This window comes from Drosophila montana, unplaced genomic scaffold (assembly GCF_035044405.1).
Source record: "Drosophila montana isolate Dmon_TW-CO22-7 unplaced genomic scaffold, ASM3504440v1 contig_3217_1, whole genome shotgun sequence".
In the NCBI taxonomy this organism is placed as follows: domain Eukaryota; kingdom Metazoa; phylum Arthropoda; class Insecta; order Diptera; family Drosophilidae; genus Drosophila; species Drosophila montana.
Genome location: NW_026998097.1, coordinates 1,103,224 through 1,119,572, shown reverse-complemented (window position 1 = coordinate 1,119,572; position 16,349 = coordinate 1,103,224). Strand labels below are relative to the sequence as shown.

The 16,349-nt window shown below is 41.1% G+C and overlaps 1 protein-coding gene across 1 annotated transcript in view; it reads left to right on the top strand.

Annotated features, from left to right (window-relative positions):
- fz (frizzled) overlaps positions 1–16,349 on the top strand; it is a 102,534-nt gene that overhangs the window by 28,402 nt on the left and 57,783 nt on the right. The window contains exons 2-4 of the mRNA XM_064689063.1: positions 8,450–8,569; positions 15,064–15,258; positions 15,356–15,581. Of these exons, the coding sequence (XP_064545133.1) occupies positions 8,450–8,569; positions 15,064–15,258; positions 15,356–15,581 (541 nt within the window). The remainder of the gene's footprint in view (positions 1–8,449; positions 8,570–15,063; positions 15,259–15,355; positions 15,582–16,349) is intronic.

Here is a 16,349-nt window from a genome sequence, read left to right as displayed (position 1 = left end):
TTCAGCTCCAGCTCCATCTCCAGCTGGCAATATAAATTTCAAGACCCACCGCAAATTTGTGGCCACCGAACACGTTCCTGTCTATTAAATTTCATAAATTTATTAAATTATGCGCCTCCGAGTCGCAACAAGAATCAAGCAGGGTAAATGAAGGCAAAGCGAAGACAAAGCTGAAAAGCAAATGGAAATTGTTGGAAAAGTTGACGTAAATGTCTGAAGCAGAGCACAAGCAGAGCATTCAAATAGAATCAAGACTATAGACTATATATAAAAATATGAAAAACAGGCTAAGAAGAAAGTGCCACCAACTGCGAACGCGTTGACGAGCCGCGCTACATGTGGCCACAAGAAACAGTTTAGAAGCAGCACGATTGCAAAAGGGGGAGTGGCAGAGTGTGGAGTTGGGCGTTAAGAGTGGGTAAGAGTTTTACTTCTTGTGCTCGCTGCTCATTAGTTGTTGTCATTCTGTAGAAAATGCCGCATGACAGCCAACTAAAAATTAATATGTCAAATTATGCAGAAGACGCAGCAGCTAAGCGAAGCGTGTCCAGAGCTCGACCCCAGCCAAACACGACCTCCTGCCCCATCCCTATCCCCATCCCCTGCCTCTGGCAATGCAATTAGAAAAGTAGACAGAGAGCTGCCAAAATGTCAAATCGAAAATTGCTGCGCTTGCTTCTGCCTGCCCACGTTTCAGTCGCCTTCGCCGTCGCCGTCGCTGCCAGCTTCAGTGTCAGCGCAGCAGACATGGAAACGTGCCAGAGGAGTCGAGGTTCAGGTTTGAGCTGGTTGCAGCAGCCTCTGCACCTGCATGGCAGCCAGCACCTGGAAGAAGCTAGAAATTTGAACATTGAGGCAGAAATCAATTCACAGTCAACCAGCAACAGAGTCTGGCAGCAGCAACTTTTGCAACATTGCGTCAGCAACATGTTGCGCCTGTGCATGTTGCCAGCCGTTTACTGTTAGCTATACTCTGCACTTGTTGCGAGTACTATAATATTGTCTGGCAGTATGCAACGTGCCATCTGCAATCCGATAAAGAATTTATATAATTTAGATGAGATTAGCGAGCTGACTTAATATAGACACGTATTTAAGTTTAGTTTCGAGAAAGGAGAGTTTATTTTGAAAAATCAATTGGTTTGTTCTTTGTGATTTCTTGACGAAAACTCACGAATTATAGGGTTTCTTTTATGTTTTTTTAATGCTTTTTGCAAGTTTGAATTTAAACGCAATATAATATTTAGCACCGATCCGAACAATCCATTGAAAATTTACTCCTTTTAGGCGATTCTCTAATGTCTTCTTAATATGTGCAAGAGTATTAAATCTTTGGCAACCCGCTGATTACATTTCTTACTAATTTTTTTTTGATAGCAGCAACAAATTGTTTAATTTGTTTTGGGTTAATGTTCAAGTTGAAGCCTGTTTCTGGATGATTGGCTTGTGATGTTTTATGTGGGTTATCATGTTGCTGCTGTTGTTGTGGCTGCTTTTGCTGTGCGTCAGCTGCGTGACTATGACCGCTGGCAACTGGATTGTGGCCATGTGGCATGAGTGTCAACGTCACGTTGTCCCTCTTGCTGTATGCCTCACGCAGCACTGCGCCCCGTCCCGCTGCGTACGTGAGTCGCATGTTAAGCGATTCGATAAATATTTGCTGGAGTCTTTAGGGCGAGCATTGTACATGGCATATCGTATATATATATAGTATATAGTATAGCTCTTTAAGTCTCTTTTAAGTTGGTTTTAAGTTGTTAGCATTTAGCTGGCATTAACTGAGATTTGTGCTCTAAGCGTCTGGGAAACATGTTATAGAAGTCAATGGAGCTTCAAGTTGGCTAAAGTTTGCATCTTTACCAATGCTGTATACGTTGAAGAGGAAAAGAAAACTAAGAATTTATGAAGCACCTCAAGTGCCCTCACAAAGTTATTCATATGCGAAATGAATGCTTATGCATATGAATAAAAAATTAATTATACATAACCCCTTAATACATATGTATGTGCGTGTGCGTGTGCTTATAATTTTTGCCCCCTCTCATTAAAGAAGAGGCATTCCCATTCATATTCAAAACCTCTTTTGCTGTTAATTTCAATAGCTAATTAGGTGGTCAACCAAATATGTAACCACGTATTAAAAAAATGAAATATTTCAGCATGTGCTGAAGTATGTATAAATTCTGTGCACCCTTTTACAACACCTTGCGTTCGTTTCTTTTTTTTTAAGCAACGACAACGAACCGACAACATTCACACAGCCTGAAGGAATCGAGATCCTACCCTACCCTAAAATCTACCCATCAACCTTAATTTGCGTGCTGTGTCACCTTTGGCTACATAAATTTTAAAACGTCGCTCATTATAAATTTCCATTAAAATTACACGATATGTTGCCAAAGTGGCCCCTATAAATTCCCTGCCACCGTGCCTACCCTTTGTAACCCCAAGCATTTGCATTTACATGAGCCAAACACAGGCCCGAATACCCTACAAACAGCTCCGGCCGCTTTTATGCCTCCCATTCTTTGCGCATTCCGCTTGCAATTCTGTTCGCTCCTCATCGCTGTGGGCATAATTTGTACGTTGCCTCAACAATTTGGCCACGAAAGGGTTAAGCAACAACAAGCTGGATGGGCTGCCAACTTTTGAGAGAGAATAAAAGACAAAAAACAGAAAGGGAAAAAAGAAAACAGAAAATCAGAAAACCGCGCGCCAAAGAGCTGCCTTTTTTTCATGTTGTTGTTGCTGTTGTTGTTGTGCTGCAGCACCTCCTACTTGGTTTTTATGCCGCAAACATATGGACGGGTCGACATTTTATAGCCGGCGGTGCTGGCGGATTCGGGATCAGCTCGTTGAGGGACGGCAAAAAACAAATGTTTTTTGATATGCCATCGAAATGTTGAACCCATGCCCATGCCCAGGCAGAGGCAGAGGCACGGGCACAGGCACAGGCATAGGCACAGCATCAGTTCGGTTCAGAGTGTCCTTAATAAAGTGTCGACATGTGTAATTTGTGCGGCCCTCGAACTTTGTCTTCGAGCTTTCGGGCCTGTGGTTTTTCGTTTTCCATTTTTGGGCTTGAGGGTTCGCGACCCATCGGATAATATTAATAAATTATGAGCAGCGTTTTTGATTTCGGTTTTGTGTTCTTGTTTTAGCTACTGTTTTGGTCAACCGCGTTTAACATTTTGTCGCCTCGACCTGAACCCTGGGCACAGCGGGTTCGAATCCTGCATATTCTGCTGCTGTTGCCATTTCCTGCACAAAATTGCCTGTTAAGACTGGTTGTTGTTGTTGTTGTCGCCGTCTTCTTGACTTTGTGCTCGTTCCGGTCGCGTTATTGAATATCAATTTTTTGAAAATTTATACAATGCTCGAATGCATGTTTTGTTGTCAGCACGGGCTGTTTCCTGTTGTCCTTGCCAGTTCTGCTCAAGTGCGACACAGCGGCGCCCCCAAGGACATGCCAGACATCAGGCATGGCAGCAGGAAGAACAACATGCACACACAAGGAACATAACAGCAGGCTGGAAGACAGGCCCATCCTCTCCTGCACACATCCTGCGTCCCGAAAATCAACCCTTAGGACAATCAAATTGCACATTGGGAATGTCCGCTCAATGCTTTAGATCTTTTGCCCTTCGGTCTCTGCTGCTTCAACAAACCCGCCCGCCCGCCAACCTGTCTGTCTGCCTATTTTGACTTTAACAACGTCAGCAACACCCCCAAAAATACACACACACACACCCACGTACACACAGTCGAAGCTATCATTAACGCTGTCGAGGGTTGTCTATGGCTTTGGCTCCGGCTCTGACTCTGACTCTGACTCTGGCTCTGGTGGATGATGAATATGTGGCTGAAGCCTCCAGCTGAACTCTCTGCGGATAAAGTTTTTTGCCTACACTGGGATTCAAACTTTCAGAGCAACTTGTTGTGTGTAGCTTCTTCTTATTATTTTCTTTTTTTATGTGTGCTTAGAGTTTTCATAGAATGAAAATTTTATGACCACATTGTCTGGCATAAAGATATTTTATCTTAATTGCTTCGAAAAACGTTCGTGCGACTTCTAAAACTGTCAGAGCTTGCGCCATTAACACTTTTTTGGCTAACTGTCACACGTTTCTTTAATGTATCTCTAATGTTCTTATTTTCCTTGGAATATACGAAGTATTGTGCAGTACATAAATTCGTTTGCCATGGCTAATATAATTAGAGGAGTTCACAGAGGTTGAGAGTAGCTTTTCGAGATCTGGAAATTAACACAAGAATTAATTTTTTTTCCAGTGAAATTCCATTTTATTAAAAATAAGTTTACATTTCTGATAACGCAAAATGGCAATTGAAAGACTAACAATTTTAAATAAGTAATATATTTTTATAAAAACATTTATTGTTTAAAATTTATATTTATATTTATATCTCAACAAATTTAAGCGCAAATATTGTGATTATTTCTTGCGTCCGCCACATTGTAAATACGCTTTCTGATACCCTTAAAATTGATTAATGCCCCTCACAATTTATTGAGGCAATTTTCCGCTTAATATTTTCATCACTTATCTGACGCATCTCGTTTCAGTGTGCGTCCGCCTTTGCTTTGTTTCATTCTCAGCGCTGACTTTCGACTTTAGTCATAATAATTTGCAGGCTGCCCATCATCAACACGCCCCCCAATATTCCAACTAGCAGCCTTCGGTCCAAGCTGCCTCCCTCTCACCTGCACCCGTCTCGTCGTAGCTTGCCGGGCATAAAATTTATTTATAATAAATTAAAAACTCCTTAAATGCTGTTCATACTTGCAGCCAGCTGCCATTTTTTATTTCATTTGTAGCCGGCAGCCAAAAAGAAGGAAAATATTTTGTTGCAGTGCCCGGCGACGCCAGCGACGCCAGGGCGTTGTCAGGGCGCAAGGGAATGGGCGTGGCAACTGGCAGCGGGCACCGGGCCCCAGTTTAGTCGCTTGGCGTTTTAGTTGTTGCTGTTGTTCGTCCACGCGGCCGGCATGAAAACTTATGTCGGCGGCCTTTGGGCGCAATTATTTATACATGCCTCATAAAAATCGAAAACAATGGCCAGCCTAGAGACGACAGAGAAGTTAACAGCGGGTGTGAGCAGAGAGCGCAGAGATGCGGGTACAGACCCAGACGAAGGCCTAACAATGCAATGTGCAGGTCCCAAGGCTTTTGTTGTGGTCAGTGTGCTAGTTGTAGTTGTTGCCATTGTAACTCCTTTGGGCCACGTTGTCTTCTGGGCTTTTGTTCTAACTGTTGCCGCACGAAGTTGTATGCCACAAGCTCTAGTGCTTTAATTGGCCATGGAAGAGGCGTCTGTTTGTCTTACGGAGTTCATTAAAGATACCTCAACAGACCCTACTGAAAAGCTAGTAAAACTTTTGTACAACTTACCAGCTGTTGCAACCCTGAATACCCTGCACTACCCACACAATTCATCAGCCTGTCAACTCTCTTCGGGCCCTTGCCGGGCAATGAATGCAATTTAATGATATTACGATTAAGATTATTTTGGATGCCAACCCTGCGGTCACAACCTTGAACTCCAAATAGACATTGGGAAAGAAACCCTGTAAAACAACCCCGCAAATTGCATTGTGAAGTGCGGCAACGACGCATGTTAAGGCAGTGTGTAAACCACAAGAGATTTGAATTTTAGATAGAACCATACACACACACACACACACACTCGCTGACGCACACACGCTCAGAGAGAAAGGCAAACAAACATTGCAAAAATTCTTGACTGGCAACAGCGAATACGAAATGTATCTGCATCTGATGCAGATCTCTCGACACATCTGCAAATGTTTGCCTCACGCATCTCTCCGCAACAGACTCAACTCGACACGAACCGACGTTGAACTCATTTCACATGCACCCAAAGCCCCACGGCGGCTGGGAGGATGCGAGGCAAGGGACACTGTCTGCCTGTCTGTGGCTGGTCTAAAGCCAAGGCCAAAATGAAAAACAAAAACTAAGCAGTTAGTGGGGAGGAGCTGCAGCAGCTCTGTCAAAGAGCAACCCCAAAATTTTATGGCTTCGGCCTGCGCATTATTTGAAGTTCCCATTAAAAATTTAAAAGGCGCTTCCCGCTGATCCTGGCCTGAATGGATACTAGCCCTGGTGCTGGGCTGTCCTCTTCACTCGGGGCAATCATCGTTAGGTTAGCGGCGCAAATTGCGTTTTTTTTTTGTTCGACTTGCAGAGGGAGAACCCGTCGTCAGCGTCGCCTTAAACGCGTTTTATCTGGCGCGAGCTCAGGCCCGAAATAAGCGAAAACAACAACAGCAGCCGGCTACAAATTTTATATAATGATGTTAATGATAAGCAGGCAGCCAGCCAGTCAGCCAGCTCAGAAGGATGAGGCAATGGCACAGGACGACTTGGCAATATTTACGCATATTTGTGGCACATGCAATAACATAAAAAACAAAAACGAGAAAGTTGGGATATCTTCGGCACGCCGAAGATTTAATACCCTTGTAAGCATTTGCAATAGAGTTTTGCAGATATCTGAGAATAATGAAACGTAAATGGATATCTGGTTGATAGATCTTTAAAAACAAAAAGTTTTCAATACAAGAACCTACTTTTCAACCGATCGTTTCTATGTGATATAGTTGTCCGATCAACAGAAAGACGGAAATACGCAAAGTTTCAAGATGATAGCTATAAAACTGAGACACTACACGTTTCATCACAAAATTATAATACCCTCTACAAGGGTAAAAGAAACAAAAAGAACGGCACGCAGAGAATTAATTCCCCTTGTAGATATATGGCTTACGGGCTTGTAGATATGTTGGGGAGAATTGTGAAGCTTGAAAGTTTGTTGAAGATGTCTCACCCCAACGCACCTTTTCACCAGTTCTTCATATAGAACCAGTCCAATGCTTATAAGATTTTCTCTATGTATAAACTTCTTAAATGCCATATAATATTTTAAATAAAATCGACCGATTATTCCGATATCGATATCGCATCAACAACATAACTCTCGTATATACTTATTGGAAATTGATTCGTGTACACTTAATGGTTTCGGAGGTGTCTCTATGCATGTGTCACACATTTCATGCCAAATTATAATACCCGTAACAAGGGTATAAAGAGAAGCAAACTTTTCACTGCTTTGGCAGGAGGCGGAACTTCGGCAACAGCGGAAGCGACTTCAAATTGCCTGCAGTTTCGGGCCAAAGTAGCTAAAATAAAAATTATACTCCAAGACGAAATGCGAATTTGAACTTGAAGAAAGAAGAGCGCATATAATAAAACTCTGATTTGATGCGGAAACAGATTTAGCGGTCCCCCTAAAAGGACTTAGATCAAACAATTTCTAACAAACTGAAAACTTGAACAGGGAAGTTAAAATTTGGCAAATTGATAAATATTATTATATGCATATTGTAATGCAATTTTAATACCTTATGCACTTAGATAAAATATCAAATTATTTTATTCATAAAATAAATAAATATATCTGTAAAGATTGTTCATCTAGTTTACGGTATACAAAAGATTGGCAAAACTTTTTCTTCTGATCTTTTATTTGTCGTAAATTGTTCGATCATAATCATCTAAAAATCAGATGAATATATATTAATTTTTTAAATTTTAGTTTAATTGTTTTACAATTTTTTTGTTTCTCAATTATATTACAAGTAAATAATCATCAATCTCTGTAATAATAAGTAATTTATTTGATTTATATAATTAATTATTTGTACAATTAAATGAATTTATATATTTAAGTAAATTCATAATAATAAGTATCAATTTAAAGCAAATAAGTGATTTACGTAATTTAAAGCAATGTTTATTAAATAGACGCAAAAAGCATTTCTCTAGCTCTGATCGAATAGAAGGTACCCTGTGCTCCTCAAAAACTTCTATAAACTTATAACTGATATTCCAGCACAAGAAAGAAAAATGTGGACGAAGAGTCAATAAAATGGAGAAAAGAGAGAGAGAGAGAGAGAGAGAGAGAGAAAGAAAAAGAGAGACCAAAAGAAGGAGAGACAGGTTAAAATAGAGAGGATATCTTTTGGTTTAAATTTGTTTTAAACCATTTATCATTTTATGAATTGACATTAATAAAGAAAAACTCAATAATATACAAATTTTAATTTGCTTTTTATGACAAATAAAATGATAAATTAAATAATGATTAAAAGTTGGCCTGCGGCAATTATATACCCCACAGCCAAACCCTTAATTCTCTTCCTCGCTCTCTCTCTCTCTCTCTCTCTCTCTCCCTCTCTCCCTCTCTCTACTTGTGTCTCTTTTCCACTCTCTGTTAATCTTGGTGTACCATCAATCCTTTAATATAATTCTAATTAATTACGCACCAAAGAAAATTAATTTCCGTTGCGCCGCTTCACTTACTCATTTCCATTTTCCATTTCCATTCAATTGGGTTTTCTTTACAGGATCTGCATGATTGTGGCGCACCATGTCACGCCATGTTCTTTCCGGAACGGGAACGAACGGTGCTCCGCTATTGGGTCGGCTCCTGGGCGGCTATCTGTGTGGCCAGTTGTCTCTTTACGGTAAGTGCGAATCCATTTTTTTTTCCTTTCAATATTAATGCACGCCCGTCTGTGCCACAATGTCAGGCACTCAATTTTCAATTTGATGGCGATAAATCATGAGCAAGACAGAAATGCAGTCTTCGCACCCGCACCCGCACCCTTCCATAAATCCAGCCGTATACCTAAGCTTATTCTGGCTGCCGTTTGCCAAGGTTTTCATCTGAGTGCTGCCATATTTTCTTTGGTTTAAGAACATGCCTGGGGAGGGAGCAAGAGCGAACAGCTTGATGCCGGCGTTTGCATATCCTTACCCAGGCACAGATCCTGCCGCCGCCCCGCCTGCTCCTGCACCGAGTCTATTATGATGCTGCGGAGGCGACGTTGGCACTTTGGCAAATCCCACGCATTGACATATTACCTGTCAGCGCATATTTTTCAATAAACTTGGCAAAACATATGCGGAACCCCCTTCTTAGCTTTGAATATAGTTGAATAAATTCTGTTCCACACTTTCCCATCCAGCTCCTCGCTATATTCTTGGGGTCCCGTTCCGATGGTTGTTTGGTTAACCCGCCGCCCATCCAGGTGGGCGTGTAGTTTACCTTTCGGCTTGTTTGTCGTCGTCGGTTGCATAAAACATGATTGCCATGGTAGCTGGCATTGAAACTGCACATCGAGACAAACATAGCCAAGCTTAAACATTATGGTTCAAAATGCATTTGGCTATTGCATAAGTCTCCCTTAGATGGATAGGTCTAAGGATGAGGAGCGTTTGCATGCACGGGCATGGTACGTTCTTATTAAATTGAAGAGTTGTTAACTGGAGGTTAAAAGCATGAAAAGCATGTAAAGAAAGATATGCCGGATTATATATATTTTTCCTATTTTAGATTGTTTTTAGAACCATTTAGCTAATGTTCATTTATTTAAAGGTTCTTGGCAATCACTAAAAACACACAAAAAGCAACAAAATTTATAGATATTCAGACATAAATCATCTTTTAATATTACCCATCGTATAAATTATTGTAAATTTACATATTGACCTACCCTTTTCAATCCATTAACTCTTCCCACATATGTAAATTAACGCCATATTTAAACCTCAAACCCAATTTGTTACCTTTTGGGTGTAGCGTATTCTTGCTTGATGCGCCAGGTTTTATTTTAACATATCCATCATCTATCAAGGAACAAAAAAATAAACAAACAAACTAAACCCAAAGCCAACAAGAAAATTTGAATAAAATATCTATTTAGCTGTAGAAAACGCTGTAAGCTGGGCAGGGTGAGTGGAAAGGAAATAAAAATGGTATCCTAGGCAGTCAATGGGTCGAGATGTTGGGGCGAGGGGTGGGTGGAGGGGGAGAGGGGGCCATACTAACGTACACGTCTATCAAATATTTTAGTCAACAGCACAAATTTGTCCGATCTCTAATGGGTAACGGGAGGGGTGGGGAGGCTGGGAGTCTAGTTACAATTGAAACTGCGGGTGGGTTGCTTGCAGCATGTCATAAAGTTGAGCTACATCCATCACACACACACTCTCACACACCCACACACACACCAGGGGGGCGGGAGGAGCTTGTGCGAGAACGTTGTCACTTTCAGTGCGACGAATTTTGCATAGTTGCTGCTGCTGCTGCTGCTTGTTTTTCCTCCAGTTTTCTTTTGCTTTTGTAATAAATTTCGCCTTGCATGTCATTTGTCCCGCATTGTCAGAGGCAGGCAGTCTCTGCTTGTGGGCGTGGCAACGCATATCACTGCGCAAATTATTATTTTGTTGCCTATTTCCACTTAGTTTTCCCGACTTCATTTTCCCGCTCTATATACACGCAAATTTTTTTTATGATAATGATTATGTTTTCTGAGCGCTCATTTTGCATTTTGCATTTGGGGAAGCAGCTGCTTTCACTTTCCCCCCTCACTAGCTACACAGATTTACTGTTGCAGTGGGCCAGCCGACTTTTCCGCCCACTTGACATTTTCATTTTCCATTCCCAGCATTGATGATGATGGAATTGTTTTGTGTGTGCGTGTGTGCGTGTGCTGCTGTTGTGCTTTTTATGCATATGATAATACATGAAATTTAGATGATAGCCGATTGTTTGTTGAATGAATTTCTTGTGTAACTAACGAGAGTTAATATTAGCGAAGAAAACACCACATACATAAACTGAAATCATACGCATTCGGCTAAATATTAATTCATGGATTCTGAGTTTATTTAAGCTGAACTCACAAATTTAATTATTTAAGTGTTGTCCTACAAATAAAAACAATTACAACTATTCTCTATGAAATTATATAAAAAGAAATCAATTTCTATTTATATAACTCTGAAAGACTTTGGTTGAACTAAACTCACATGTGGGATAGGATTTACATTTTCAATAAGCACACAATAGAGAAACGACAGCCGAGGGCATTAGATAAGTGCAGTAAAAGCATTCAAAGGAATATTAACTGATAAATCATAGATAGATTTTATTTATTTTAAAATTTACAATTTTTTTGTTATAGATAAAATCATTCACAGAGCTCAACAAATTAATTTGTTTGTTCAAGATCTTAAAGCTTACAGATTTGTTGACGGGTTCATGACATAAGGATATTGTACCTGAAGGAAACTTTGTGTAACTTTGACTGTAATTGAAATCTACCATTGCAATTGTGAAATGACTAAGTTACAAGTGACAGTTCCTCAGGGCTTAGTGTGGCAAGAACAGAGTATCAACTAAAATATAAACAAACACATTTATTTCAATTTCGCAACGCAAGTCAAACTAAAACCAAACAAATATTTTTTACCAGCTTTCCTGACTGCGAACTTTGTCGTTGACTTTGCTGTCAACTGGCAGATAAAATGCCGTGGAATCCGAGGCTCGAGTTAACGCCTGGAGACAACGGCAACGACAACGCGACTATGAGAGACAACTGTCAACAATCAACACCTTTTTCATTAAACGCATTAGATGAGAATGAGATGAGAATGAGCTGGGAACGAGATGAGAGACGTCAGACATGACATTTGTTTTACAATGAAAGCGAAAAGGAAATGACTGGGGCTGTAATGGGCTCTCAATGGGTTGCCAATGGGAACGAGTATGCAGTCTAGTGGAATAGTGTGACATACACGTAACACTGGGCCTGGGCGGGCACAGACGTGAGTGGGAGCTCTGATAATGTTGACAACAAATAAGCGAGCGGGTTCGTCGGCTGCCAGGGGGTGGTAGTCAGTCAGTCAGTCAGCGTGTTGTTGACTTTGATGACTTTTCTTAATTACAAAACCTGAAACAGAAGCTCAGTGAGGTGCATGTTGACTCACTGACAGACAGGCAGGCCGACAGACAGCTGAATAATCGGACAGGATGTGTGCAAATATTCCGTGTCATGGTGACAAAGGAAACTGCTGGACCAGGACCTAAGTGATAGTTGGACAAAGTTTTACAAAAAGCCTCGTGGAACCTAAAATGTTTCGAGCACTCGTATATTTGGTTTGACATGTTGTTTGACTAGCGGCTCTCCATTTGAATAAATATGAACAACTAATATACATTTGTTAAATATGCACATTTAAATGACAGCATAAGCAATATTTTGTTTTTTAATCATTTAAATGCCCGACAACCCAAAACCATGATTTGTGTCCAATATATTCAGAAAAACTAAATACAAAACGAAGCGAAGCCGTAAACATTTACCACAATTTATGCCGCAATTATGCTCTCGTATTTTTTTTAACAAATTCACAAAAAACCTGTGCGAAGTTTTATGCTAATCATAGGCGCTGAAATAGATGACGACGACAAAAACACCCCTAACTAAAACTAGAGGCCCCTCCCCCTATTGTTGTAGTCTCTTTGGTAGTATGCAAATGACGTCGTTATTTAGTTTGAATTTTAAATAAAAACCAAAATGTTAGAGTATGGAAAAAATTAATTTAATTTATGCAAAACTCTAAACTGGCTAACGCTAGACAAAGCTAAGCGGGCTTAGAGTGAGAGGCAAGTGGGTTGGGGTTGTGTTCGCTTTGGTTTTCGAATGCTTTTAATGACTAGTTTTAGCAATTTATGAGCCGCAGCGGCGTTGAAATTGAAATTAAACATTAAATGTAACCATTTGGGAGGTGTGCTCACACTTTATGTGGGAAGATCGTGAGTTTATCTTCGGGGAGAACGAGTCAAAAATATATAAATATAATAATTAGGAAAAGAAATTAGATACGATTCTAAAGATGCATTCCTTCTGCAAAGTATCCCACTTAGTACAATTACATACAGCATAGGGAAACCTTTCATTATCGTAACTTCTCAGCTTACGCTGCCTTGAGCACCCGGTTCTTTGCTAATATCATGTGCAGTTTCTAGAGCTAGCTAAATGTTAGCCGGAAACTGACTAACTACGCCCCGTGTTTATCAAAGCGCTGCCCACGCCCATCATGACGATGAGATGACAACAAAAGCCAAGCTGAAGCTCGAGTAACGCATAATTTTTGACTTAACCTGGGACAGCAACAGTGTGGGGCTTGGAATTGTCATTGAAGTTGGAGTTGAGAGGGGAGCTCTAGCTCTCATGACTGTTTGCGACTGTTGTTGGATGCCTTTGCTTTGGCTTATTTCACTTCATTTGTAGCTACAATTTCTGCAGTCACACCTACAAACAGCCACGCCCTACGCCCCTCACTAGAAGTGAGCAGCATGCGTGGCATAACAAATTGCCGGCAAAGTGTGTGTGTGGGAGGGGGGAATATACATTTATATATATATAGTCTTGAAATGTCAGGGTGAGCATTTAAGATAGACGTCGCGCTCTCTGTGTGCGAGTATGCACGTTGGTAACCCTTGCCTTTTGGAGGACTCGTCCGCAATCCTTTTCCCGAATTGTTTGGCATAAATAAACAATTCAATTCAATTTTGTTCTGCTATTTTTTTTTTTTGCTTTTTATATACCTTCTGCTTCTCTCTGTATGTCAACAAATGCGTTACAAGAACTCCTCCACACACGCCCAAAATCTCAGGCATAAATTTGGCATGTAAATGAGCTAGACGATAAAGCGTAGGCGGGAATTAGACCTAGGCATAGAAGAACTATAAATTAGGAGTCAGAAGTGTTAGTTAACGAACAGTAAGACCAGACTAGGTGATACCCTGTAAATGAAAAGTGCCAGGACAAGGTAATGCGTTGGCAAAATCTTTCCAGCTTTCGAAGAGAACCACTTTATGTTCTTCTAAGGGAAAGAAGTACATGCAGTAGAGAAAGAGGATGAATATTCATCTGGTTAATGAGAAAGTGTTGCTTTAAAGATACCATTTAAACTTGAACTTCACCGTGATAATGTTGATCTATAAAATGTATTGCCAAACTAATATCCGATTCTTTTCTAATTAATTGTGCTTATCTGGGAATGTTTATGAGTTACATTTGAAAGCATATATTCCATATATCACGTATACCCTACAAGCTCAACACATGGTAAAGTACGTAAATCCATACGAATGTATAGTTGCGCCTTGCGACAATTGGGTCGTGTGTTACATCTATGAATAATTCAAATGTTTCTCGGTCGTAATAATAATAATAGCAGCAAATTATGCCATAGAAACAACTGCGGCTCCACACTCCTTGGCAAGAGCTCCACTGATAGTTTTGTAATGATCAAATTAAATGGCTTTGCTTAGAGCTGGCTGGGCTGGTAAGCGGCAAGAAGCAAGATACATGAGACAAAAGACCCAAGACTCAGCCAAGGCTTAGTCCATGGTTAATGAATTCATTTAAATTGTGCGTAATTAGCAGGCAAAAGCCAGAGCTTGAGTCTTGGGATTGGTCTGGGAATTGCAGTTTTAGTTGATGTGGGCCCATGTGCTGGATTGGTTTGTCTGGGCTGTGTGGGCGGGCTGTTGGCAGATTGAGTTGCCTTTGCGGCTCGTCAAAGTGGTTGACTGTGGCGTCATGTAGGCATGTAGATGGCTTGGCCCAGAAGCCATTTAATTGGAAATTGCCTTTAAAGCCTTAAGAATTGTCAGGCAGTTTGTGCGCACATAATACTGCGTATGGCTGCAAGAGAGCAACTCAGCTGGATGGGAAATTGAGCCTTATAGCATTATTAAATATATAATGCTCTGGCACTTAGCTACAGCAGACGCAGGCAAGTCGCGCCCTAAATGCCTGGTTGCCAAGGACTCTGCGGTTCTGGTACTCTCATTAAGGCCAGCTCGCTTAGCCAGAAACATGCTACAAATGAGCTCAGATCAAATAAATTGCACAACAATCAGCTAATGTGTAGTGCCTAATGACCGGGTCCCGACTCTCGAGTCCCGTGTCCCGTATCCCGTATACCGTATCGCAATCCTCAACTTCTGCTGGCCTCCTCTCCGGCTAATGCATTTTTAAGCCAGTCGGCAATGAAAAACTGCGACGCGGCATCTTTAATATAATTACAAAGTTAATTAAATGTAAATTCACAATAAATATGTTTATTTAATTTGCTGCCTTTTCTTTTAACTGGACAGGTGCTCACCTTTCTGATAGACTCGTCGCGATTTCGTTATCCGGAGCGTGCGATTGTCTTTCTGGCCGTTTGCTATCTGGTCGTCGGCTGTGCCTATGTGGCCGGACTTGGTGCGGGCGATTCGGTGTCGTGCCGTGAACCATTTCCGCCGCCAGTGAAGCTGGGACGCCTGCAGATGATGTCCACCATAACGCAGGTAAGTCAAGCCAAAGTTCGACCCGCAGTGGAGCAGGTGAAACGAATTCCATTTTTTATTTACCAACATCCTTCTCGGCACTCTCATTCTCTCGCAGGGTCATCGTCAGACCACCGCCTGCACCGTATTATTCATGGCATTGTATTTCTGTTGTATGGCCGCCTTTGCGTGGTGGTCGTGTTTGGCTTTTGCGTGGTTCCTGGCCGCTGGACTCAAATGGGGCCACGAGGCAATTGAAAATAAATCTCATTTATTCCATTTGGTTGCCTGGGCGGTGCCCGCACTCCAAACGATATCCGTTTTGGCACTGGCTAAAGTTGAAGGTAAGTGCGCAATCCATTGGCTTATTAATAATAGCAAGCGACATGCAGATACAGGAAGTGGGAAAGAGAGACCGACCGAACTGCCAGCATTGAACTTTAGCTTAGGACCCCACTTGGGGCTTATTATAAATTACCAGCACTTAATAGATACACAAACTAACCGAGCCCAAAGGCCTCTGTCTCTGGTTTTAGCCGCAGTCTCAGCCGCAGCAGCCGCCGGTGCTCGTCATGTAAGACGAAACCGTCATTAGACATCATTTTGTGGCATTAACTGTATCTATTTCGATGCTGCAAAGCCCAAAACAAGCCCAACGAACCTAAACAGCTACGAAACAGTGGTCAAAATTTTAAACATTTTGATCAAAATTTAAGAACTTCGATTTGAACAATTGCAAAGTTCGTAAATGTGAATAAATTATTAAATGCAAGATCTTATTCGAACAATGAACCTGAGCTGTACGCCATAAAACATGAAAATCCCAATTTTTCTTTCCACATATTTTGTAAAATTTGGATTCTCCAGTTATTCTTTGAAAACTTTTTTTGCCGAAAACCCTACTTTAAACTAACTAAATCCCTATACGCACATATTATATAGGGTTTACTTATTCCCCAAGGAAACCCTTTCTATTTTTGTGCAAAATACAGAGTTCTTTGCCCATTGTGTCCTCTTAGCAGACGGTGCGTGCCGCCAGTTTCACAGTCATTTTGTGGTTCATTTAAAAACGGACCGGGCTGTGCTGCCGCCGGAAAGTTGATGTCCGCGAT